Genomic DNA, 27,722 nt, shown 5'->3' with positions numbered 1-27,722 from the left:
GACAACATTGATCATCAGCTTACTCGCGCTGGCTCTGCCTACCGTACTTACTGTCTTTGACAGTAACTGAGGCTCGTGTGCTTGGGTGGGTTGGACCGTTGGATACAAAAAAACGCGCAGAAAACATTTTGTCCGGTTCCTTTGGTTCATATTACGGAGACTGACTGACGCGGACAAAGGGTATGTTGGTAATTATCAAGAGAACGACGAGCAGAGATTTATGCTGCCCCCATTGGCCTTCCCATTTTGTTCATTGTTCATCTCGCTGCTTCCGACGACTTTCCGATCGAAGCAAACTGATCCGGCGTTTCTTGCCCTAATTTCGCCCTAAATTTTCAGAAGAGCCGCCGTCGTCTTCGTCGTTCCAGCGGAGATGTCGACTCCGGACCATCTCTTCTCCCCGAGGAACAGCTTCTACTTCGGAGCGTACCAGGCGGCCATCAACAGTTGCGATCTGCCTGGCCTCTCTCAGGAGGAGGCCGTCGAGAGGGATTGCATCGTTTACAGATCCTACATTGCCCAAGGCAAACTCAGGGTTCGTTGATTTGTTTCGCGCTCTCTTCCGCCGTTGAGATCTGCTCATGTCGTTCTCGAATTGATTCTCCTTTTCTTTTTTGGTTGAACTTTTTCGGTGTACAGTTGGTGATCGACGAGATCGATGATTCTGCGCCGACAGCGCTCCAGGCGGTGAAGCTCTTGGCGATCTATCTGTCCGGGCCGCAACACAAGGTATTCATTGGATGTACGGTTCTCTTGGGGAGATTTTGGTATTTGATGCGTTTAGTATCTGCTGTTTTCGTTTTGATCCACGAAGATCTGAATTGCTGGGAAATGTTTCTTTCTGTTCCCATTCTATTACGTTCGCTAGGAAATTGAGGTGATGCTGGTCTAGATCGGTTATTTTTCATGCTGGATGAGATGTTCTCTTCGGGAAATTTGAATCGGATGGCTTGTTTTTAAGATCTGCTTGAAATGCCGTGTGAAATCAACGCACAGCGAGATGTTTTGATGAGGTTTATGGATCTGAAACAGAATTTGACCTGTTATGTTGTAACTTGCAAGTGGCATTCTAGTTTCAAGCTGTCAATTTCTTTTAGAGAGGTTCTGTCTGTTTCTTGATGCAGTAGAGCATGAATTTAATTGTCTGAGGAGAAATTTATTATATTTCCGTTTATTGTAGATAGGTTACGTGTAACTATAGGTTATAATTCAAAGACATGCAATTCATTGTTATGTTAAGTCAGGTTTCTGTTTGCAATGTAGAGGACTCTACATACTGATATCCGTTTACGGTAATCTCTACAAGCAGTGTTAAATGGTTACGATAAAGGTTTAGATATTGCATGTATGCTTAATATGAGTTGGTGGGAATTTCATCGAGATGCTGTGGTTGTGAACAGTCAACGGATACCAGAGACGAATTTGTGTGGAAACTCCCACTGAGGGAAAGATGCATGTGTTTATGACATAAGTTCAAGGACTTTTATGAGGCACAACAATGCTAGATTAAGGGGAAGTTTTGTTAAGATGCACGATAAGACTAATATGTCCAAAAATATGTAGCGGGAAATTTACAAGATGGACAACAATGAGTGGCATTCACAATTACAACCAGGAATACTTGGCGGTACACATGCTTATGCCATTTTTAAAGCAGCAGTTGCCTCGCTAGGACAAAATCCTTGATGAAAAAGGTTGATTGCAACTTTTCTTTCAGGATTCAACTAAGCTACATCTATTGATGCAATAATCGACTCCTTTTTTCACTAAGGAGGGCGTCTACACCAACATGACCACTTTAAGTAACCTCACAAATAAAAATGCAAAGAAAGACTAGAAAATAAAAAGATGAAATGAGATAATAGTAATCTTGAATGTTTTTTCAAGTGCTACACACACACACACACACTATATATATATATATATATATATATATATATATATATATATATATATATATATATATATATATATATATCGCCTACACCAACATGACCACCTTAAGTAACCTCACAAATCAAGATGCAAAGAAAGGATAGAAAACAAAAAGATGAAATGAGATAACAGTAGACTCAAAAGTTTTTTCAAGTGCTACACAATTATAGTATATATATATATCCTCATTGAACAGTTTAGATTTTAGAATGAACACATGATGGCTGATTAGGTACCATAATTTATGCAAAGGAACTTCGCGAGTGCTTTGACCTTCTTTATACTACTATTAAAACCTAAATGTTTTGTGGTTTAATGACCAATCAAATGGTGTTATGTTGACCGCACCAACTGGTTAAACAGCTAGCCCAACGTCCTTATAGCTGTTGAAGGCTACTTTTATAGCAGTTCAATATTTATCTTTGACTGTTGACCTTTTTTTGGTTAGCCATCAACATAATTGTTGGGCATTTATTTTGGACCATTTGACCAAGGTCTATATATACCTGAGTCATGTACCCCTTGGAGAACTTCTGAGGCTATTATTATCTTCTTTTTTTTCTCTAGCTTTTTTGTAACACTCCCAAAATCCTGGACTTGTAACTTTTTAGGAAAATTTTGAAAACCTTGTAAACATTCATTTATCAGAGTTTTAAATAGCAATTCAGCGGAAAATGGTATTTTTGAAATAACAAGTCAACATACCTTGGGCACATTACTTTTGAAACCTTTTTCTTACACAACGGATTTGAAACTCCGTACATTCAAAACCAAATAGATTAAAAAATATAGTTTTAAATAATTTAAAGTTTATATAAAAGAGGAATTTTCAAGAAAACCCTTTATGCAAAATTATAGAAATGTCCCCAGGAGCAAAACGTCAGGGAAATAGTCTCTCATCTTGATACCATCACGTCATCCTGCCATCGCTTGTCGTACCGACCTAATCACCACCTGTACCCATAAGACGAGTTAGTTTCATGAAAAATTGTTAGGTGCACAAGTATAACAATTTAGAATAAAACTAACACATGCTTTATTTCATATATGATATGTAATTCAGAATATGCAGAAATGAGCATACAAATATTGTTTTTGTATCGTTCCTATATTATTAGATGTCTCCGAAGAGTGAGTAAAATGAGCATAATTAGCATAATTCATAACTCAAACTAATATATACGTTGTTCTTTTCACGGTATGCAAGTCAAAATAAGTAAAGTAAACATGATAACTTTGTTTTGATATTAGCTGTCCTGCGGGTATGCATAGACGTGAAACGTAGAAACAACTGAGATTAATCCAGGGGTTTATTATGTCATGTATTTTCGATACCCCGGGTAGCTAGCTGAGTCCGCTCCTAAGGGGACGGCCAGTGACTAAGAGAGAATTTCCCAAAGACATACGTAGCAAGGGATGCATCCAACTTCTGCAGAAGTCAATGAGATCTATCACCTAGGATAATTTTTTATAGTCCCATCCCCTAACTCCGATGACTAAGGACACCAAGTCATTTGTCCGAGGGGTGGTTGTTAGCAACTTGTCCATCAGAGTTTTTATATTATCCATCCTCTTGATGGAAAAATAGCGGGGCGAATGAGTGCGTCATGTTTTATTTAACTAAAGACCCATTATACATGCTCTGGTCTTTCAAACTAGCTCGAGCATCTTGCCTGTGGCGGAGACCATCACCATTATGTGATTTCAACAATGTGCCATTTGCACGCTTTGAGGTTGCCCCAAACCTCTCATCCAATGATCGTAGTAGTAACATGCCGTGTTTGTCTAAAAGTACGGCTACGATAAGAGGGGTATTGATTTATCAAAAGAAACCCCAACTCCATCGTTTTCGTAAAAGAAACGATGTAACCAATTTAGTTTAACTTGACATGCTCTAGTCTTTCAAACCAACTCGAGCATCTTACTAGTGAAGGCGAATCATCACCATTATGTGATTTCCACAATGTGCCATTCGTACGCTTTGAGGTTACACTAACCTCTCATCTAATCATCGTAGTTCAAACATGCCGTGCATGTCAAAAAGTACAACTACGATGAGAGGGGTAACAATTTCTTAAAAGAAACCCCAACAAAATGTTTCGTAAAAGAAACGATGCAACTATTTAGTTTAGTTTGATACAAGGTTGCCAAACTAGGAAACATAAGCGAGAAACGATACGGAAAGCGGAAGCGAGGCATTTTAAAATTTATACGAAGCAGGAAGCGAAGTTTCAATTTAAAAGCGAAATATGAATAAAAAATAAAGCAATATGGAATCAAATAAGAAACAAATAAAAACTACAATAAAATTGATCATTCTTATATTTCATGGTTTTTCAGTAAAAGAGTTTAATTTTTGTTAAAATCTAACAATGATGGTTACCAATTTAAAGAAAGTACATGGAAAGTGAGTGAAAGTGTGAGAGAAAATACATGAAAAGATGAAAAGAAACGTGAGAAGTATATAGTATGCATAGATCATGTCTATGAGAAGCATAGAAAAAGCGTGGAGGAATCGAGCTTCCCATGAAGTTTTGAAAGCAAGGAGTATTGTGCTTTCGAAGCGAGTTTCTGGGAAGTGAGCTTCCCACCTACCTAAGAAGCTTTCGGTAACTCTGGTTTGACATGATTTGGTCTTTTCAACTATTTTTATAACGTTGTGCAATTTGCACGATACGAGATTGCCACAAATCTCTCATTCAGTTATCGTAGTATCAACATGTTGCATATGTCTCGCGATACTGCTTACAAAAAAAGGGGGGTATGGATTGCTCAGTAGAAACTCTGTCCAAAAACATTCCCATGCCCCAACCGGGGATATCCGGGTCATATCGGAATCTCAAACCGAAGTTGTAAAACATTTCTCCCAAATGCACCCACTTGAGAAAGCTTAGTTGCAATTTCGCAACCTATAAGCGTGGAGGCTTTGCTTTGCAAAACTACGCATTTGGAAAGCTGGATTTTTGAAAGGAATCATTTTTCTTAAAAACTCTAACGTCCATGCGCAAACCCATGTCCTTTGAAAAAGAGTGAGTATGGATAAGGTAGGATAGGATACACTCTTTATTGTCCTACCAGGTTGTATTTATGTAAAAATGATACATATATTACAATGCAAGCCTGTGCACATTGCAGCGCGACGACAATGTATAAAGCAAGTCTCGATGTATGAAACAACACATCGAGCTAAATAAGTGCGTAAGCAGTGCACGAGGTACGAAACCACACATTGGCTAAATAAATGCGTAAGCAGTGCACGAGCTACGAAACCGTACCTTAGCTAAATAAATGCGTAAGCAGTAGCCTATGCACTAAAGCGTGATGACAAAGTAAATAACATAAAGGAAAGAGGACAAAGATCGTAAAACTGCGTCCTTGAATTAAACGCGTAACCAATAGTTTGTGCACGTGATATTGCGGAGGCAAAGTAAGTGAAATAAAAGAAAGATGACAAGAATCGCAAAACTGTGTCCTTGAATTAAATGCGTAAGCAGTAGCTTGCATGTAAAAGCACGACGACAAAGTAAATGACATAAAAGAAAAATGACAGGGATCACAAAACTGTGTCCTTGAATTAAATGCGCATATATATATATATATTTAATTCACATGTTTTAAGATTTGTTCATCCATTGTCCTTTGTGCAACTTTTCCCTACCTTGGAGATCGGCGATTTGCTGACAATTCCGAGCGTAGGTCTTTAAAGGCTTATGTCTTGTTGCCCGTGCCATGTCTCTTGCGCCGACGGGGTGCACTAAAAGTATTTTGTCGTACTGCGAAAGAAACAATGCAACCATTAAATTTAACGAAGAAAGCAACGTTTGCGTCGCAGAGGTCGAATCGGAACTTAGTTCGAGCCGACCGAACTGAGCTAGGCTAAAAAAGATCTAAGGGTCTAACAGAGCTAGAGGGCCGAGCCGACTCGGATATCAGACCGAGCTGGACTCAATCTCTCTGAAAACAAGCCAAGCCCTGGCCCAAAATGAGACCCTGGGTGCCCCGACTCTAGCATGCTTGAATCGAAACTGGCCAGCCCACAACTAAGCAGGCCACAACCGAGCTTGGCTCGGTTCTGCTGCCCAAGATGGAAAGGAGCCGAGCCAAGCTGTCTCAGTTCCTGGGCAAGAGGGGAAGAAGAAGGTAGAAGGGATGTGGGGCCCTTGGTGGTCGCCGACTGGTGTAAGGTGACACAATGGGGAGGTGCCTCCCTTCATGAAAGGGGGCATCAGGGAGCTGCTCCCCCTCATGCAAGGGGAGACACCTTGTGGTGCCGCTGCGTCTGGGTGGAGGTGGGAGCTGGTTGCTCTCGTCTTCAGCAGACGAGAGAGAGAGAAGGAGTCGGGGGTGGCTCCATCAGGGCTGCCTCCTGCTGAGCTGGGCTCGACAGAAGAGGGAGGGTAGGAGGGTGTTGCCCTCTTGCTGGGAAAAGAAGGCAGGGAGGGGGCGATGCCCCTCCTTTGCAAAAACGAGAGCAGAGAGAGAGAAAGAGCAGGGAGGGGTGTGATCATCGCAAAATTTTTCCTCTCGTGGTTTCTTTCTCTTCCTTCTCCTTCCCTTTTCTAACCTTTATTTTCCTCCTTTTTGAAGGGAGTAAAATAAAGAAAGAAAAGAAAGAGAGAAGAGAAAAGAAAGAAAAGAGAAAAGAGGAATTTTTTTTGCGGGTTTTCACTTGACCTTAATTTTGAATTTTTTTGAAATAACTCGCCTCCGTTTTTGAAATATTTGCGGGAAAACTAGGAGACGGGATCCGCTCGTCGGTACGAGGTTCGACCGTTCCTGGCGCCTTTACCAGGGGTAATCGAACCAAGTGTCGAATTTTATGCCTTTTGCTTTGCTAAGAATTTGTCCTAAGTCTAAATGCACAATGAATCATGCTTGTGCAATATGCAAAGATGTATGCTCTTTTTGAAAATGTTTTGAAGAATTTCCAAGTGAATCTGATAAAGTGAAGAAATGTTTTTCTAACTTAGAACTTAAGATTAAAGTTCTAAGTTTTTAGAATAATCAAGAGCTCGGGAAAATAAATCTGGATTTTGGAAAGTGATTTTTGAAGTTTTGAGATAAAAAGAGAAGAAAGGAAATTTTCAAAGTTTATAAATGGACTTTGAATCAGAATAGAAATGAAAAATGGAACTGAATTAGAAGGAAAAGATAGAATTGGGAAATCCGAATAAAATTTGGGAAATGGAATTGATTTGGAATTTCAAGATGTAATCCGAATCCAAGATCTGGATTCTGAATAGAGCTCAAAGTTCGAGTTTTGAATTTAGGATCTGAAATGAGAACTTGGTTTGAAATCTGGAATGAAAATGGAATTGATTTTAAGAGTTGGAATTAAAGTGAAATTTGGATTTCAGAATTTTGAATGGAATTGGATCCAAGGTTTGGAATCCAAGATGGTATTTTGATCCGAAATCTGAGATCCAAGATAGGGTTGGACTCTTGATCCCAAGATGGAATTGGATCTGAAGTCTGAGACCCAAAGTAGAATTGGATTCTGGATCCTAGAATGGATTTGGATCTGAAGTCTGAGATCCAATGCAGAATTGGTTTCTGGATCCTAAGAATTGGAATTTGGATCTGAATCTGAGATCCAATGATAGAATGAGGATCTGGATCCTAAAAGAAATCTGGATCTATAATTGGAGATCCAAAAAAAGTGTAATAAGAATTTGGATAGAATTTGGATTTGTGATGGGAAATCCAAAATGGGATAAGGATTTGGATCCTAAATGGTGATGGGAAACCCAAAGTGGAATGGAATTTATACTTGGAAATCTGGATCCAAGTTGAGATTAGGATTTGATTTTGGATTTGGTTTATGAAAAGTCCAAATAGGACCTTTAAAGACGGATATGGGTTTTAGAAACCCAAATTTAAACTTGAGATTTGAATCCAAACCTTGATTGAAGATAAGGGGATGAATTTCGATTTTGACATCAGAAGGTAACTTCAAAGTTGAATTGAACTTTGAAATTGAATTTTTGAATTGATTTTGGAAATTTGAAGTTTGAATATAAAATGATTTTGGAATTTCAAAGTCAAATTGGACTTTGAAATTGAAATTTTGAATCTTGAAATGATATAGAATTTGGATAAGAAGAATCACTTGGAATTTTGAAAAGGAAATTTTGAAAATATGATGTAATTCTATCCTATATGATGAATGAATTTGAATAAGTTGAAATTGGGTTTGAAAAATCATATTTCATTCTTTAAATGAATTTAAATAAGACTAATGATATAATACACCCCTGACTATGGTCATTGAGTGTATTATATAATAGTCATATCTAAATTCAAATGAAGGATAAAATATCTTTTTGGTGCTTTTATAGAATTTAAAATGAAATTAACCCTCAATATACCCTGACTATGGCCATTGGTATATATTTTGAGTTAATCCTAGGTTAAATTCTGATAAAAGAAGAAAAAAAAAATATTTTGAGAAAATATGATGGATTTTGAAAGTGGATCCAGTGTGGATCCGATGTTATTTCGTAAAAGATAAGAATTCTAAGTTTTGTTCACACCCCGACTATGGCCGTTGATGTAAATCGTCAACTTAGAATTAACTTACCTCTTACGAAGTGGTGCACGTGCCATTCGTGTTTCACCATTGTGGGGATTTTGAGAAATAAAGGAAAAATGCATGGAATAAACAATTCATGGTATTCTATAATGCCCATTCATTCTACCTAAAGCAAGAAATGTAAATTCTTATTCCAACCTAACTATTACAATGGATAAAATCAAATGTACAACCCCAAATAATGATATCTTTTACAAGTTTCCTGCAAAACAGCTTGGTTAGCGTGAGAAGAGAGGGAAAATTGCACATTTAATGGTAAAAGAATACTCACATGTCAAGATATTCATATATACATGCCCATGTATGTATATCTATATACATATAGGTATATATGTGAATATATATGCATATATAGGTACATAACTGGGATAGTGAATGTGAAGGATTAATATAGTGAATGATATGGGGGTGCTGAAATAACAACATGGATGTTACTGGGATGGCGCACTATGAAAGGGGTGTCTACCTCATGATGGAATATTTACAGAAGATACACCTTCAGCAGGTGGATGTTGAGTGGAGAAACACAGCTGATGGTTCAACAGTGTGAGGAATAAACTGCAGACAGGCAATGCTATATGATGAACAGATGGTAAGTGCTATGCTGTGAGATATTTATGAAAGAGGTGTAAAAACATGGAGATAGTGGTGGTAATGTTGTAAGCATAGATGATGAAGTGCGAAGGTAGTGGAAAAAGCAATGCCCTGGAGCAGTAGAATGAATGTGGTATATGCTGGGTTTACACATAGCCGAGTGTACCAAGTAAAATAGATGGTGCAGAGTATGTGTGGATCTATGGGTGAACTGACTAATGACATGGTGACAGGACTAGAATTACATAGCGCCCTTTTGCAGGATATTCAGAGTATTATTCATACCGATATTCGGTCTGACAAAATATGCACTAAGGGAAGACCACTCTGAGATGGACAGCATCTATATGTGAAGTTGGAGCAATTTTGACAGCCTGAGGTGCAGACACCAAAATGAAAGCATATGACTGAGATGGGAAATGTTATATGATGTGGGCTATGTGTAGTGGATACAAGGCTACAACAACTCAGGGAGTTGCTGTAGATGCAGAAAAGCAGTGCTCATGTATAACCTTGAGTATTTAGGCACCATAGACATATTGGATTTTAGAAAACCTTGAATCCCTAATAAGGATTTGCTGGGATGAAAGAGGGTTCAGCTTATCCCCATAATTCACGCTCCTCTTGAACTAACAGGGGTATGCATTCCGATCACTGCACTGAATTGCTGAAAGCTGTAATATAATTGAGAAGTATCTGTTACAACTTCACGACATCTTCAAACTCCAGGTTGTTGTAATTAATATCCAGTTTGAATTCCTTCCGATCTTCTGCTCAATCACAATAACCCAAAACAAGAGTAACAAGAGAAACCACACGGTTCTGAAAATGACAAATAAAGCAAGAGCCACACGGTTCTGAAAATGCTAATGGAAAGACCACCAAGCAGCCAGTATCATTTATAAAGTCTGTAAACTTTTGGATATGTCACCGACTGTTGAGATGTAAATATGACATGTCACCTTACCTATAGCAACCAAAGTATCAACTGAAGGGTGATGGAACTAACAACCAGAAAATACATTAGCATCGATAAATCTCCCTCTGTATTTCTTAAATTTAATGAATCTTACGCAAACCTGGATAGCAATGCTTTAGGCCAGAAGGTGGATACGATGGCCTTTTCACCTCCGTTCCTGAATTTAAAGCTACATCTCGGAATGATCTCTACATTATTTTATTTTCCATCTATTTTCTATCTGGACCGAACATTTTGAGATTCTCTAAAATTAAACGATGAAACTCCTAAAATGATCTCTAATATTAGCCAGGATGTTTGTTTGTATTTTTTTTTTAGGACTAATACCCATAACAGTATACCCTGCCTGAAGCCAAACGCCGGGAAGCATAGTACATTAGCAGATGTAGTGAAATAGGCTGAAGAAAATATAATGTAAGGAGCATGCAGGAAACATGCGATGGATACTCGATGAGTTGAAGCAAGGGTTATAACATACAATGTGGCATAATACGATTAAGATATCTTCAAAAACATATCATCAGACAAGCAATTAGGATAAAACCAGGAGAATATGCCTTTAAATTACAGAATAGTGGAAATGATACTGCTATACTAAAAATGCTCAAAATGATCAAGGGATGGAAACAAAGGGAGCTTGATATTATGCAATAATCCAACGAAATTGGGGATCAATATCAAAAATCAAGCAAACACCCTCAACCTCCAGAATCAAAGATCCTGCTGAACTTTCAATTGTGACTACCATGACTTAACGGATACATAAACCCATTTAATGAAATGCAAGCTTATACCGATGATAGGATAACCAGGTGTGAATTAAAGGGGATGCTGGAAATATCACATGGAATAAAATTCAGAAACCAGAACTAATGACGGATAGTGATAGTTACAGAAGAACAGAAAGAAGAAAAAAAATAAAAGTTATAAAGCAAAAATTACGAGCACCGATCATGAGGAATATCGGTTTTAAGCAATATCTAGCAACATCCCTAAAAATCAAACTACCCTGACTAACGGATGTAAGGAATTGGACATCATAGCAGAGATCACGCAGAGGATCTAAATTTCAACAGGAAATTAAAACAAGAGAGCAACTCAGTGGGAAATTCGGACCGGGATTCGGACGAACCCTGTCAGATCTTACAATCTGAGTCCAAAAATTCCCAGCATGAGTAAACAAGAAAGGAAAGACATAAGAAGAACATGAGAAAAGAAAAAAAAATGTTTGAGCATGACCGCTCCATTATTGTTGCATAAGAGAGGGGTTGGCATCGCTATAGGCGACCCAACTCTCTCAGGGATGCGTCAAAAGATTTGAAGAAAAAAAAAAGTGATTAATAAGAGGTAGTGGAAATAAACGATGCAAAGAGATAAGAAAAGGGGGGGTGCACTTACCTCTGATTATTGTGGTTTAACCCCCTTTTGACTACTATTGAGGAGATGCCTTGAAGAAAGGGGCGAAATTCTTAATTCTGTAGAGGTTCCGAAGGAGGGAGTCACGCTCTCCTCTTCTATTACGGAGGTCTTCTGCTCCTGAAGTAAAGGAGATGGTTCGGGGAAGAGGGCGATCGCCGAAAGATGTATGATATGCGCCACCACAAAGAAAATGGGGAATGGAAAACACTAAGGGATGTTGTTTGCAATGGATGGAAGTCGATGCCGGATGATGGCTGTCCCAGGAAGAAGAGAGATGCCCTCTTTAAAAAGAAGAAGGAAAATTCGAGAAGCTGTTTGTTGAAGATGAAAGGGGGAGAATGGGGGTTTGTTGCAGATCGGACGGTGGAGAGGGGAGATGAAGACGTGCGGGAGGATTCCGTTAGCTTTTTGTGCTATTTCCTAAAAGAGGTTCCTCTTAAAAGAAATTTTTGGAAAATAGTTCAAAATTGAGGTTTTCAGCAAGAGGCTTCCTAAAACCTTGAGAGTCATTTGCTTTTCTTGCAATTTTTCCATTTTTTTTTCATGTTATTTTTCAATTTTTTGTATTTTTAGAATAATCCTAAAGCTTTACGAGAAGTTAAAGATTTTAAAACTATTTTTTTTGTGTTTTTGTAAAAATATTTACAAAAGGAATTTTTTCTGAGAATTTTAAAAGCTATCTTGAGAAAATTTCTTCAGAAATGGGTTTAGATCTGGTTTTTTTTGAGGAATTATGGATTCAAAGTCGTGGATTCGGATCCGAAATTAACCTTAAATATACCAATATGGAATTTAATTCAGACAATCTGAAGAATGAGCTTTGAAACTGGTTTGATTTTCTCAGAAAACGGGGTTAGGGGCAAAAGGGTTATTTTTACAAAACTTTGAAAAATTTGGGGTGTTCACAAGGGGGCATCCCTCCCACTGCTGAAAGATAGAGAGCGAGAGAGAGTAGGGAGGGGGTGTCCTTCCCCTGCTCAAGGGAGCAGGCGCCTCTCCCTTGCTGAAACGATGAACAGGGAGGGGCCTGTCAACCGAGAAGCAAGGAGAAAGGGGAAAATGCAGGAGCGTACCTGCTCCGACGAAAGGGCCGGTGTCGCACCGACGAGCGAGAGAGACAGACGAGAGTCTGTGGGAAAAAGACGAGGCACATGGGTAGGGGGTTCCGACGAGTCGAGGAGGGAGGCGATGGGATTCAGGGGTTTGAGCATGTGGGAGGATGCCGGCTGGGTGTCACCAGCGTCGGGAAGAGAGGGGGAACAATCGGGGAGAGAGGGAGACCGAGAGGGAGGAGAGGGTATCGGGGTCGGGGAGAGAGAAACTCAGGCGAGAGGGGGAGCTCATGGTCGGTCCTCGCTGTTTTTGAAAAGGAACACCCCCCTGGGGGTTTAAATAGAAATACATGTGTGTGTGTGTGTGTGACCCGGATCCGGTTGGATCCAATTTTTTTTTTTTTTTTTTGAAAAACACGGATCTTACATTTTCTATCCTTTTTAGTTTGTATGTAAGGTTGCTCAAAGTTTGTGTGTTGCATTAAGTGCCCTTCTTAGTGTAACAATATTCATTATTGCACAAGTAGGCATGACATAGTTGTGTCTTGGGAGCGAAGTTCCAGTTGCCTCTTTTTCAGCAAGGATTCTATCCTAGCTGTGCAATTGTCACTTTAAAGATAGCATGTGGATGTATGCTTCCAAGCATTCTTTGTTGATCTTGAATTTCACTCAATAGCATCCATCTTGGAATTTCCCAACTGCAGATTCTCCAACAAGAGGAACCTAAAAAAGTAATATAGAGCATTGTTTAAACATGCAAAGATGCATACACATGTTAATGAGATCAGGAATATGAATTGGAAGTTTAAATCTGGATGGTATGAGCTGAATGAAATAACAAAAAACAATGTTCATATAATGCAGTCAAATGGTAATTTTCACTCTTATTTGTGTACCACTTTATTGCTCCTTATGGGCATGTTTGTAAGAAGCAAGATAATTCACTTCCAGGTGTGTTTGGATTCGTGACATTGGGTAGAGCGGGGAACGATTTCTGTCAAAATTATGCTTTCCCCTGTTTTTATTGGAAGCATTTTCATGGAATCAGATTCCAATTCCACCCAATTGCATTAATCTAAACTCACCATTCTAGGAGAGTGAATATTTTATTAAACCTATTCAAAACTTTTGGTCCCCTTTCCCCAAGTCAATGGCATAACTAGATCCTTGTCACCAGAAAACTATGGGAGTTAAAAAGACATAAAAACCTTCGTAATTTGATTTTTCTGAATCTCTTTCCTTGTGAAAGTTAACAACTGGGCACCTTCCTTCCCCCTGATCCTTCATTGCTCTGCCTACCTGCCTTTGTTGTTTTTTCACCCGACTGGTCTTGGTTAAGGAAACTAGGGCTGGGCATCCTACTCCTAAAGATCATCTTGTTCTTAATATTTTGGTCATGTCTTTATCAGGTCAAGTTAGTTCTTCACAAAAATGTGGAAGGGAATAAGTTCTTGTTTGACGGAGGGCTAGTGGAAGGAGAGCAAGCCCTTCCCCTTGTTTCTGCATGCATGAAAATTGTTTTGTAATTTTTTTTTCAGTTTGTCAAATTTTTTCTTGAATTTAGCCTTGGGTTGGCTTCAACTGGGGTTGAGACAGTTCCACATCAAATCCAGAAGTGTATTACCTTGGGAATACAAAATATTAAAAAATGAACTTATGATAATTTCTGAATCCAATCAAAACCACTGTTTTTTAAGCCATCCATTATTTCAAAAAAGAAACATGATAAAGTGGACGATTCCTGTTATCCTTGTTGCAAAAGAAATATGGAAGGTGATCCACATGAATGCTTTGAGTTTCACTTATGAAAGTGAACTTAGCTTCCTAAACATGTCCTATGTATTTTTTATGGGAACCATCTACATTCCATAGTAATGATGCTCCTGTTGCCACTCCTGCCCATCCTCTTGGCTTTAATTATATTCTCAGGAAAAATTAACTGTCGATGAAGCAGTAGGAAGGTGGAAAATATCTTCTGGAGTAATTGAGAGAGAGAGAGTCCTCATTATGCCTTATTCGAGCTTAACTTCTTTCTCTGTGTACTTGTAATGATATCAGCTATCAACATTGGGGTTGGACTGAATGGGTGCTTCCCTTTTTTGGCTATCCTTTCCTTTTCTGAATGGTAATTTATTCATATATTTTTTCCCTGCTTCAATTATCATATTTCTTTCTTTAGTTTTAAGTAAAGGAAAAACATATATGATTGACAGAAAAGTAATAATAAGTTTGTGATGGTGGCTGGGAACAAAATAAGTAGTGGTCACTGGTAAACCATAGGAGGAAGGCTTCCCAGTAGAAAACAGTTTCCAAGTGGGACCTTCCCCTCTGCTGGGTTAGGTAAGGAAAAAGAGGACATGGAAAAAAATCTTAGTAATTATATGAATAAAAAAACAGAGTGCAGTGTTCTTTGCTTTACTGTATGGAGACTCATTGCCTTGCTAGGTAAATTATGAGAAAATGAGGACTTTAATTTACATATGTGAAAACATGACCGTAAACTTACAGCACTTAGATCCCTTGAGAATCATCAAATCATGAGGATTGAGGGAGGATCATATGGCTGTATTTAGGCTCTGTTTGGGACCCCACCGTCAGAGGTAACCAGAGCGGAGATGCGGAATCCGAATCCACAACCTCAATAGTTGTTTGGGAGCATGAAAAAACAGGAATAAAGGGCATTGAGGTAGGAGCTGACTGACGACTCCAAATCCTCAAACTGGCTGGCTCCTATGAGAGGTGGTGATTATCAACATCCACCCTCATGCCCATCTCCGATGGTATTCCAGTGCTTCAGTCGATTTTCCAATGAACCTCTTAACTACCCAGATTAATTCCTCACTTACCGACTTTGACTCTTCCAGGAAAACCCTAACGCATCTCTCTCTCTCTCTCAGGCGGTGGCTTGAGAAGGAGCGTCTGGTCTGTGCCTCTCTTACCCTGCCTTTGAGACAAAATAAGGCAATAGATTGCAGGTAAAATCTCGATGCACATCTGCTGCATCACATCTATTGCATCATTCTTCTTTCTTGGGGTTATTTTGTTGTATTATCTGTATTTGGCTATCTTGTAAAAATCCTTTTTTAATATTTTATTTTGTATTTTTGGGGCATTTTTCTATGAAAATCCAATTTTTTGTGGCAAACATCACGTGTTCTGTTTTGAGGGGTAAGAGGAACTCATACACTTACATTTTTTTTTTCAGATATGTATTTTTTTTAGACAAATATTTGTTGATTACTTACGTTTGCATATTTGTGTATTACAGTGTTTCTTAATGGGAAATGGATACACTGCAGATCTACTGTTTTTGTTTTCTGTTTTCCTTTTTGAATACGAAACAGAATTTTATTTTGCTCTCTGGTTTGTTGTTTCTTATTCACATCTTATGATTGCAGACGGCACTTGTCTTATTGCTTGAAAATCATGCTTATTTATTTCAGTTAATTAATACTTATGCAATGTATAAGTATAAAGTTTGGGGTTCAACAGAAACATTACACCGTAAGAATGCTAAGAGTTTTCTAAAGTCAAAATATGTGGCATTGTTTTGGAGATGACAGTTTTGGATGCAAATACCAAATCCACGATTGTTCTTTAGATATCCGAAACAATGTGGTAAATCCCTTGTACTCCCAAACATGCAAGTGAGAAAATGTTAAATCCATAATTCCTGGAGTAGTTATGGATTTCACAGATGCATCCTCAGCTGCTGGCTCCCAAACAGAGCCTTAGTGATTGTTGGGGTGTGCCTTTGTCACTTCCATGTAATTCCCTATTTTAGATTCAGATTTCTTTTTCTCCTTTTTCTGGATTTCATTTTTTAATACTAATTACTGTTTTAATATCTGCAGGAAAGTGCAATTTCAAACCTCCGAGAGTGGTTAAATGATTCTGCCATAGGAAACAACCCTGTTCTACGATTAATTGCTGGAATTATATACATGCATGAGCAAGACTACAATGAGGCCTTGAAGCATACCAACTCCGGAGGCACTATGGATCTGTTAGTCACCCTTATTTTTTTTTTACTTCCTCTGCAGAACCACCAATTATTTAACTGTTTTTGATATTCCAACAAATTATTATATTTCAAAATTGAATTATTCTAGCTAGAGGTCTTCTGTCTCAATGGTGTTGAATGCATGTGTCCCTTACCCTTAGTGCTGTGTGGAATGTCAGTCAATTTATTTCGCTGTTGACCCTTGCTTTTGGCAGCTACATAATCACATTCAATGCAGAGCTGCGTTAAGCAAAGCCAAATGTGCTCAGATTGTAGACATTAGACAAATGAAAATTGGATGGTGTTTGCCTATTTTTCATTGGAGTTGCCTTTCGCCTCTAATAATGGGTGGCACATTCACCTATGAAATTATGAGTGTTATAATTGTTAAAATATATATATATATTGTAACCGAAATACCCAGCAAGGGTATTTCGGTCTTTTTTTTGTAATAGGCATCAGCCCATTAGGGGCTGACAACCTTTTTCACCTTTTTTACTTTTTGTTTTTTACTGTTGGGCCAGCTCCAATATAGCTGTTGGAGCTGCTCCCAACCGTCATAAATATGACCGTTGGGAGCAGCCCAACAACCATATTGGCTGGCCCCTTTAGCCTCTTGTATTATAAATGGGCCTCATGGCCTTTGTATTATTTCATCTTTTTTTCAAGAGAGTTTTCTATGCAATATACTTTCTCATTTGACCCATGTGTAGGTGGTGTGATTATTCAATCAAGTGTTCCCACTTATTGAGGTGTGTGTTCTTGCATATTCATCGGATTCGATCTACTTCATTACATGGTATCAGAGCTTGGGTGTTCCAAAAGCCGTTTTAGAGAAGATCATGACAATATCAAGAGGAGGATCGTGAGCTTGGCAAAATACAACAAATCACGAATTGTTGCATCGGGAAGCTAATCACTTCGAAAAAAAAGTCTTGTATTTTCTTCCTCGTTCTCTCATTCTTTTTCTTTCTCTCTCTATCCACTTGTTGTAAATGGAGAATGAGAGGGAGGTAATAGTCCCCATTCTCATACGCCTAAATGACACAAACTATGTGATGTGGGCATCCATAGTAAACCATAAAATATGGGAAAAGGGACTTTGGGGATTGGTTGACGGCACCGAAAAAGTGCCTAAACTCATTCTTACAAAAATTGAGAATGAAAAAGAAGTTGCGCTTCAAGGAGAGAAAATGGCTAAAGCCGTTTTCGACTATGAGAAAAGATAGAAGGAATGAAGGATGGGTCTTTCCAAAATTATTGGATGACTCATCAATAGTGTGGACATCCACAAGTGTTCTAGTTTGATGAAGTTTGACGAAGTTTGACTTCGCTATTGATGTATGAAAATACCTTAAAGACATGTATAGTCTTAAGGATATCACACATATATGTAACATCCAAAACAAAGTAAGGACCATGACTAAAGAAGAGATGAGCACAAGAGAATACTATAATGCACTTTCTCTCCTTTGGGATGAATTGACTCTTCTTGAACCAAAGTGGCATTGCCCACAAGATATTGAACTCCGCGAAAATCAAATCAAAGCGGAGCATTTTTATCAATTCATAAATGGGCTTAGGCTCGAATTTGAAGGAACTAAATCCGCTCTTCTTTATAGAGGAAGAGTCTCTTCCATAGTTGAAACTCTTGAAGAATTAACGATGAAAGAAAATAGATTGAAAAAGTCATCCACTTCTAAAGATGAAGAATCCGTGCTTGCTATGTCAAAGCCTGAAAATCATACCAAGAGCTATAAACCACTTCATTTTTTAAGAAATGAGAATGGTAGAAATCCCAACAACTTTGAAAAAAGGGGTTATCATGATTTTAAAAAAGGTGAAAAAATTATTTGTTATCATTGTTATGAACCGGAACACATCAAATCTTTTTGTTCCAAAAAAAAGGAGGATTATAAAGAAGACAAAAGAGTGACTTCGGTTGAAAGGAGTGAAATGGACGACTCTAAATGCATCGGCTCGCTCTCTTTAGCTCAACTAATGGAGGCACTATAACCTATGCTTAAAGCTCAAGCTACTTCTTATTCGGGAGCGGCCATATCTACAAGTGACAACCATGGTAAGACCTCTTGGATCCTAGACTCCGGTGCTTTATTTCATATGACTCCTAATGAGTACATATTGACCGAATTCAAGTTTAATCCAAATAATTCTTGTGTTTCAACTGCCGATGACACATTTTTGAAAATTAAAAGTTTTGGTATTTATCAAAAAACACCTATCTTTCACATACCAAACATTAGAGTAGTACCAAAAATAAATTTAAATCTTTTATCGATTTATCAAATTGCAGATTATGGTTACAAAACAATTTTTTCATCTAATGATTGTTTAATACAAGATCTCCAGTTCGGGAAGCCGATTGGGCGAGGCCATAGAAGAGGAGATCTCTATGTCATGTACATTCTTGAATTACCAAAATAACTTTTTTGTAATTTTGTGAAAAAGAAAGATATAAAAATTTGGCACAAAAGACTAGGACACCTTAGTGTGACCAAATTACAATTGTTTCCATTTCTTTCAAATTGTAAAGAAAAAAAATTTGTATGTGAAGATTGCATTCTTGGTAAAATGAATTCTTTACCTTTTGAACCAAGACACCTTATAACTAAGAATCCATTTGAATTAGTGCATTCAGATGTATGGGGACCGACTCCGGTTGTGTCCAAAGGAGGTGTTTCCTATTATGTTGTGTTTGTAGACGATTATAGTAGACAATCTTGGATATTCTTTCTAAAACACAAATCGAAAGTATTTGATTGTTTTAAAAGATTTCATAGTGATATAAAGAATCAATTTAAAACCAATATTCAAATCTTTAGAACTGATTCCGGGGGAGAATTTGTGTCAAAAGAGTTTGAAAATTATCTTGACCTAAATGAGATTGTTCATCAAAAATCATGTTCATACATTCCTCAACAAAATGAACTTCCCGAAAGGAAGCGCAAACACATTATTTAGACCACTAGAACACTTCTAATATCTACAAATGTTCCAAAAGATTTTTGGGAAGAAGCCGCCCTTACGGCGGTCTATTTGATAAATAAAATGCCTTAAAAAATTATTGAAAATGTCTTCCCTATTGAAAAACTTTGTAAAATGTATCCTGATTATAAAAGGTTGAGGGTTTCGGGTGCAAGTGTTTTGTTCTTACTAACAAGAATGATAAACTCTCTCCTAAAGCAATTCCTTGTGTGTTTTTAGGCTATGCCGAAAATAAAAAATGATATAGGTGTTATGACATTGAAAGAAACAAATTGTATGCTTCTCGAAATGTTATATTCCTTGAAAATGAAAATGGTTTTAGCAAAGAAAAAATCCAAGAGAGTTGTGATTATTCGTTCATCTTTGATCTAGTCAATGATAAGTGTGAAAATATTCATGAAAGTGAAGATATGCATGAGGCAAATGAGAATGTAAGAAGAAATCTTGATGATACAGACCTATCTCACAATAATTTACAAACCTATACTCGACGTACCGAAAGTCACGCACCATGTGCCTTAAAAAGATACTCTCAGAATCAAGAAGAAGATTCTTCTAGCCTTAGAAAATCTATAAGAATTTCAAAAGCTCCTAGTGATTTGTATCATATGATTTCTTTGAACCAAGGTATAGATCATGTCTAATGGTCATTCACTCGTATTTTGAACTTCAATCATACAATGAGGCTAAACATCATCAAGAATGGGTTAAGGCCATGAACAATGAGTTAGAAGCATTAGAAAGAACAAAAATTTGAGAAATCCAAACATTACCTAAAGGAAGAAAAACTATAGGATGCAGATGGGTATACAAGGTAAAAACCAAGTACGATGAAACATTAGAAAAATATAAAGCTAGGTTAGTGGCCAAAGGATACAATCAAGAATATGTGATAGACTATGATGAGACATTTGCCCCAGTTGCTCGAATGACTACTGTTAGAACTCTCGTTGCTGTAACATTGATTAGGAAATGACCTATATTTCAAATGAATGTTAAAAATGCATTTTTAAATGGTAATATGGATGAAGAGGTGTACATGGATCCTCCACCAGGCTTGGCTTTAGCACATGAGAAAACTCTTCGGTTACGTAAGGCCTTATATGGATTAAAACAAGTCCTCAAAGCTTGGTATGATAGGTTTAATAATGTGATGACACAACTTCATTTTAAATATTACTTTACTGACACTTCATTGTTTGTTAAGTCTTCTAATGCAGGAATGGTGATCCTACTTCTTTACGTAGATGATATGATAATCACAGGAGATGATAAGCAAGGAGTTAACTATATCAAAGATGTGGTTAAAGCCAACTTTGATATGACAGATCTTGGTTTTTTACGATACTTTCTTGGAATAGAAGTTGTTTACTCACATCGTGGTTATTTCTTGTCACAAACTAAATACGCAACAGAGATCATTGAAAGATCATGACTCTCAGATGAAAAATTGGTCGATACTTCGGAAGTCATAAATGCCAAAATGAAGAAAGATGATGGATAGCCCTTGCAAGATCCAACGCCCTACAGACAAATGATTGAAGCTTTGTCTTATCTTTCTGTTACCCGTCTTGATATATTTCATGCTATTCATTCTACTAGTCAATTTCAGCATGCTCCCACTACAGTGCATATGAGCGTTGTAATGAGAATTGTTAGATATATTAAAAAATATATTAATCTTGGCTTGTTTTTATCCTCCTCACTAGAAGTCATTGCATATTCTGATTCTGATTGGGGAGGGGATGCCAATGATAGACGCTCAACCACTGGTTTATATGTATTTGTAGGTGACTCCCTAATTTCATAGCGATGCAAAAAACATCAGAATGTGTCACTGCCCTCCAATGAAACTGAGTATCGTGTCATGGCAACAACTACGTCTGAGTTAGTGTGGCTAAGACAACTTCTTGAAGACTTGGGGGTTCATATTGCAGGACCTTCAAGATTATGTTATGACAACAAGAGCGCTGTATACATTGCAAACAATCATACATTTCATGAGAAAACAAAACACATTGAGATGGATTGCCACTACGTTCGTGAAGAATTCCTGAGAAAGACCATTACATTGCCCTATGTTCCGTCTGAATATCAATTAACAAACTTCTTCTCCAAAGCGCTTCCGTCTCCAAGATTTCACTTCTTACTTGACAAACTCTCGGTTGTTCCACCATGAGTTTGAGGGGGGGTGTTAATATATATATATATATATATATATATATATATATATATATATATATATATATATATATATATATATATTGTAACCGAAATACCCAACAAGGGTATTTTGGTCTTTTCTCTATAATAGGCGTCAGCCCATTAGGGACTGACAACCTTTTTCAGCTTTTTTACTGTTGGGCCAACTCCAATATAGCTGTTGGAGCTGCTCCCAACCGTCATAAATATGACCGTTGGGAGCAGCCCAACAACCATATTGGCTGTCCCCTTTAGCCTCTTGTATTATAAATAGGCCTCATGGCCTTTGTATTATTTCATCTCTTTTTCAAGAGAGTTTTCTGTGCAATATACTTTCTCATTTGACCCTTGTGTGGGTGGTGTGATTATTCAATCAAGTGTTCCCACTTGATTGAGGTGTGTGTTCTTGCATATTCATCGGATTCGATCCACTTCATTACAATAATATCTCTGTGGCTAGTCCACAACTGTGTTTTACGTACCTATGTGTCATAGCTCCTATTTCTGACCATCATATTTTATTTCATTCTATAAGAGACAGATGTTTTGATCATGGGTCGTAAAAGGAACTTGCTACCACAATTTTCAGTTTTTTATGGTTTCAACTATATATATATATATATATATATATATATATATATATATATATATATATATATATATATATATATAGGTAAATAGCCATTAGGGGTATTTTTGTTATTTCACAGGATTGTAATAGGTTATGCCCATTTGTGGCACTTTAGTCTTTCTTTTTTATTTATTTGAGCTAAGGGCATTATTGTCCTTAGCTCTTATAGTTGTTGGGACCTCCCCAACAATTATATTTATAGCCGTTGGGCCTGCCGGGGCAGTCTCGAAGTCTGTTTGGTCCCAAAGGCTCTAAATGCTCTCCTTTGCCTATATAAAGGGGGTAATCCCCCTTCTTGTAACTAATGCTTCACTTAGGCATTTATGCTCAATAAGATGAATATTTTTTACATTCTTGTGTTCCTCTCTTCAGTTTTTTGGTGTCTTGAATGCACTTAGTGTTTGTGTTGTGCCTTTGTGGTCTTGTATTGTCTCTTAGTTGAACTTGTGCATGTGCATTTTGTGTTTATAATCTTGTAAGCCCTTAGAGGCCCTCGTCTTGTATATCCGCATATTTCATTACAACTTGCCCACGTGGTCTTTGCTCATTTGGCTAGAGAGCAGCTAAAGCCCATCACAATTGTTTGAAACCTTAGATGTGCATCTTTTGCCACAAGGCAGAAGCTGGGTGTACTCCTTCATGGGAAAGGGGGACCTGGGGTTTTATGCTGATGGACACTGGGAGAAGGGCATGGGTCAACCTATTTACCTTCAGTGGTTTTCCCCCTTCCCTATATATATCCTAAAAGGAAAAAAATTGTAATGGCTCTTGATCACAACCTTTGATTTATTTGGCATACTAGACCGTCATTAATTTTTATTGTTTCTAAGTCTAATTCAGTTCATTTATGCCTTTTACGATGGTACCTTTGATTTACAAGATGAGAAACTTAGCATCTGACTAACAACAGGTTGAATGTGTTTGCTATGTTTACAATCATACAAGGTTCCTGGTGGAATGTGATGGAGGTATTGGTAGATTTGCTCTATCTTAGGCAAGGGTTTTCTTAATGGTAGTATAAATTTATAGCAGCTTGACAACTAGAAGAAAAACTCATTTACTTTCCAAAAGAGGAGAAAAGGGTTTCTTTTTCTTTCATTATTGCAGTCTTAGACTCTTAATGACATTTTTTTGAAAAAAAAGGACTTCAAATCTTGGTTCTTCTGCATATGTTATTGCTGAAAATCACCAATGGAAAATGATTTCCTGTTTGAGCTGTTGTGCGTAAAAAAAAAACAGAAGCTGCCTCTGCTACAACGTGTAAAGTTCTGGCATGTTCTTGGGAGGTCGCTTTTGCTCTTTTATCGATCCCAAGAATTCCAAAAAAGCTCTGTTTGATGTCAGCTTGATACTGAGTCTGGCTCTAATGCTCTATTCTGATCGCTGTACCACTGCTTAATTACATATTGAATGAATTCCAGAAATCTGCATTGACATGTGGTCGTTGATAATAAGGCTTCAACTCTAGAGAGCGATAATGGTTCCGCTCTTGGGCTTGATGGATATATGGCCTTGAATTTTTCACTATATTTCTATCTAGACCATATTTGACCTGGTTATTGATGATTTTTTTGAATTTCTCTTTTCCAAAGTATTCTGTCCTTTATGTTCATTTGAAGTTTGAGCTCTTTTTATAATTCCCCTTATGACCTGAGAATCTGATGATATAGTATGTTTCATCTGTAAATTTGACTAAATCAACCATGTTTATGTTATCATTCCAAAATTAGGAGGCTAAATATGTTGATGATGAGTCTGTTTGTTTGCAAAATTGACTAAATCAACCAGGTTTATGTTATCACTCCAAAATTTAGGAGGTTAAATATGTTAAAATGGCATTTATATGTCCATTACTATTGCATAAGCATCATTACTAAGCAAGTGCAGTTATTTCATCCAAGTCTCTTTGATGTCCATTTCTAACATTCTTTTGAAATTTTGTTGTTTTAATTGTCGCAAGAATAATTGTTATGGAAGATTTTCCTAATGTTGTGCTCTTCAAAGTCCTGTTTTTAAGGTATTTGTGGTCCATCAATTTGAACCAGGCTGTTGTTTTACAGGCATGCTTTGAATGTTCAGTTGTACCTTAAGATGCACAGGTCTGACTATGCTGAGAAACAATTGAAGATCATGCAACAGATTGATGAAGATCATACGCTCACACAGCTTGCTAGTGCATGGTTAAATTTAGCTGTGGTAAAATCTTTAGATTCTTTCAAAACTTAAATGTTTTATCTTTCTGCTCTGTCAAGTTTTTATTGGCAGAAGGTGGTGGTGTTGAATAAGGTTCTCACTGACTTGGTCTTTGGTGTCAACTCTCGATGTCACACGGATACTCCATTTTGACTGCCATTTCATATCCCTTTATATACAAGGCATATTAGAAGTTTCATAAAATTGGCCGTATTCCCATATCTAGGGGTGCACAATGAGCTGATCTAGCCCGAGCTCAGCTCGTTTTAGCTCCAGTCGAGTTTGTCCTCTAATATAAATGAGCCGAGCTTGAACACAAGACCAGGTTTGGCCTAGATAAATGAGCTGAGCTTGATCAAATAACTGAACTCGTTTCAGCTTGAAAAGCTCGATCAGGCTCATATAAGTCATATGTAGATTTTTTATTTCCAATATAGCACAGTAGTTGTCATTGCTTTAATGGTTAGGGTAGCAGTCCTTTTGTCAGAAGGTGGCTGGTTCGAATCCCTTCGCCAACCAAAGCTTTTATTGTTGACAATCCAGTGATTGATGATGAATATGTTTTCTGGAGGCGTTTTAACAGAAAAGGGCCCTACCCTAGTGGTGAGTCCTTTTGCCAGTTTTGCAAAGGTTGAAGGGATCAATCTTGACCCCTTTATGTAAACAACTTTTTTTTTTATGAATTATGGTCTACGCTCGGTTCGGCTCGAGCTTGGCTCATGTGCATCTACCCATATCCGCAGCCGTATCCATGTGACAGACTCTCGGACTTTTTCTTTTTTAATTGTTGCTTTTTTAGAGTTTTTAGCAATGAAAAGAACTCCAACATATCATGATAAAAACAAAAAACTCAATTTCAACATCATGATAATTGCATGCTATTTTCTTGAAAGTTTAATTCCAAATTTTGTATCACTATTCTTTCTGAGGGGTGACTCCTTGTCACTGCTCTTATTTTTGTTTTTAATAAAAAAATTCCTTTTCCTAAAAAAAATCCGTTCAATTCCTAATTTCTTGATTTTTAATTAAAAATCCTTGTAAAATCCACTAATTTCTTTTTAACTCTCCCCAAAAGAGCCCCTGACTAATGGGGTTACCAATGCGTTCTTGATTGTGTGTTTTTTACTTGAAAGGTGGACTGAATTGTACCCTTGATCCAAAAATCTGAAACAAATTAGATCTTGGATTTGAGAAGTCCAACTAAGGTGGCTTGTCTTACTCTGCTTTAACTGATTCGAGTTGAATTTGGTTTTTTGTTCTTATTATTGCCTACTCATTGACTTTGAATGGGAGGGTTCCACTTCAAATCCTTGAGCTGGGGCCTTTTAACTTCTTATCAATGTTGTGTGGCTTCAGGGGGGTTCTAAGATACAGGAAGCATATCTGATTTATGAGGATTTTTCGGAGAAGAATCAACTGACCAGCTTAATCTTGAATGGAAAAGCTGTCTGTCTTGTGCACATGGGACGTTTTAGTGAAGCTGAACAACTTTTACTTGAAGCTCTGAACAAGGTTTGTTTAAGATTTTATGTGCACGGCTTCCCATTATTTGCATAGCATTTCTGGTACAATTCATTAGATCTCTGTGTCAGCTTCATCTTGAAAGTTTTTTGTGGTTGGTTCAGGATGCCAATGATGCAGAAACTCTAGCTAACCTTGTTGTGTGCTGTCTTCATCTTGGGAAACCCTCATCACGATATCTTAGGTGAGCCAAAAAATTCTGCAATTTTTGTTCTCATTGTTTCCGTAAAAGCTTGACAGATTTTAGGCCAACTTCACATGGTGCAAATAATCGGCTAGCCTGGTATGCGGCATTCCTGTTGGATGACAAATGCAAACATAGAAGTGAAAACCGCATCAAACAAAAGAAGAAGAATTTATGTAATTTGATGAACCAAGAAGCTTCAAGAAAACCTCATGCACAGCATGCGCCATTGATGCTTAACATGTAGCTCGGTGCAGCTAGTGACTGTAATTTCTTGGAAGTATTTGCAACTGGAAATAGCCTAGTTCTAATTTCATTTACTATTATTCTTTTTCTGTTTCGACAGCCAGCTGAGGGTGTCGCACCCTGATCATATGCTCATCAAACGGGCCTCTGCTGCCGAGGAGAATTTTGACAGAGCTCTTCAGGCTGCAGTATGATGAAGTTTCTGTGTTGCCTTGTCTGAAATACTCCACTAATTGTGGTTGGAGCAGCACCGCATCATCAGAAAAAAATTGGTCATTGTGTCAGTAGCCCATTTTCTATTTCTCGGTAAATGATCGTTTTGTTCTGGTTTGTTTATGACTAGGTCTCTCATGAAAAATTTGAGCTGAGTAATGTAGCATGAGTATGAAGGCCTTGTATCTTAGAATGAGAAAAGCTTCTTTTTATGCTGTTTTTTTGTGGTATTTTATGATAATAGACCTGTTTCTTAATTCATTTTTCTATTCTATATGGGGCTTGCTCTGGCATATGAAGTTACTATAGTCATTGATGTTCTCTGGTCAACTGGTGAATAAGGGCACTTTTGCAGCCAAGCCACGCCCTGATAAGTAGTGAGAAAGTTAGTGATTTTGCTTTGGTGAAAACCTTACTCACAATTCTAAATATGTGACGTTCTATCATGGGAAAATGGCCTGGGAGGGCCCATACATTCACAGGTGAAAAAGCTTTCCTGTGAAATTTATCGCAACTTATCTTCCTGCACGAACGATGGGATTCTAATGTTTCCCGTCTTCTGCAATCGATGATTAAAATGCGTGCGAGTCAGGGCTGGTAAACGAGAGACTAAGCTAGACAAGCTAGGGTTAAGATGGCTTATTTGTAATAGATTTTTTATCATGTTCAATGGTGAAAAATAAATCCAAAGAAGCCTCCCAATAGCATGCATAAAAAGAAACCAACTACGTGACCACTTTATTCTTGGCATAACAGAATCTCTCTCTCTCTCGCGCGCGCGCGCGCGTGATGGGGGCATTAGGACAATAAATTTAGAATTTACAAATGACACGACCAAATAAAACTTTCATTTTATTTTTAAAATGTTTTTAAAGCCAACTATTTTGGCACACCATTGCCCCTCTTCCATCTTAAGTAATATATATATATATATATATATATATATATATAT

The 27,722-nt window shown here is 37.6% G+C and overlaps 1 protein-coding gene across 1 annotated transcript; it reads left to right on the top strand.

Moving 5' to 3' along the window:
• Positions 1–247: 247 nt before the first annotated feature.
• Positions 248–26,982, top strand: LOC149833204 (coatomer subunit epsilon-1-like). Its single transcript, XM_090012743.1, has 7 exons — positions 248–535; positions 640–729; positions 16,426–16,577; positions 24,474–24,609; positions 25,963–26,118; positions 26,232–26,311; positions 26,658–26,982. The coding sequence occupies exons 1-7, from the start codon at positions 374–376 to the stop codon at positions 26,749–26,751; spliced, it is 870 nt and encodes a 289-aa protein (XP_089868869.1). The 5' UTR covers positions 248–373; the 3' UTR covers positions 26,752–26,982.
• The last annotated feature ends 740 nt before the right edge of the window (positions 26,983–27,722 follow it).

This window comes from Nuphar pumila, chromosome 7 (assembly GCF_984573655.1).
Source record: "Nuphar pumila chromosome 7, dmNupPumi1.hap1.1, whole genome shotgun sequence".
Lineage (NCBI taxonomy): Eukaryota > Viridiplantae > Streptophyta > Magnoliopsida > Nymphaeales > Nymphaeaceae > Nuphar > Nuphar pumila.
The sequence above is the reverse complement of the archived record's forward strand: the minus strand, read 5'-3'. Positions and strand labels throughout refer to the sequence as shown.

Bases quoted from the DNA above. Each gene is read 5' to 3' on its own strand.
- LOC149833204 (XM_090012743.1), top strand. From the start codon at position 374: ATGTCGACTCCGGACCATCTCTTCTCCCCGAGGAACAGCTTCTACTTC. The intron at 730-16,425 runs GTATTCATTGGA...TAATATCTGCAG, and splicing joins TGTCCGGGCCGCAACACAAG to GAAAGTGCAATTTCAAACCT. The intron at 16,578-24,473 runs GTTAGTCACCCT...GTTGTTTTACAG, and splicing joins TCCGGAGGCACTATGGATCT to GCATGCTTTGAATGTTCAGT.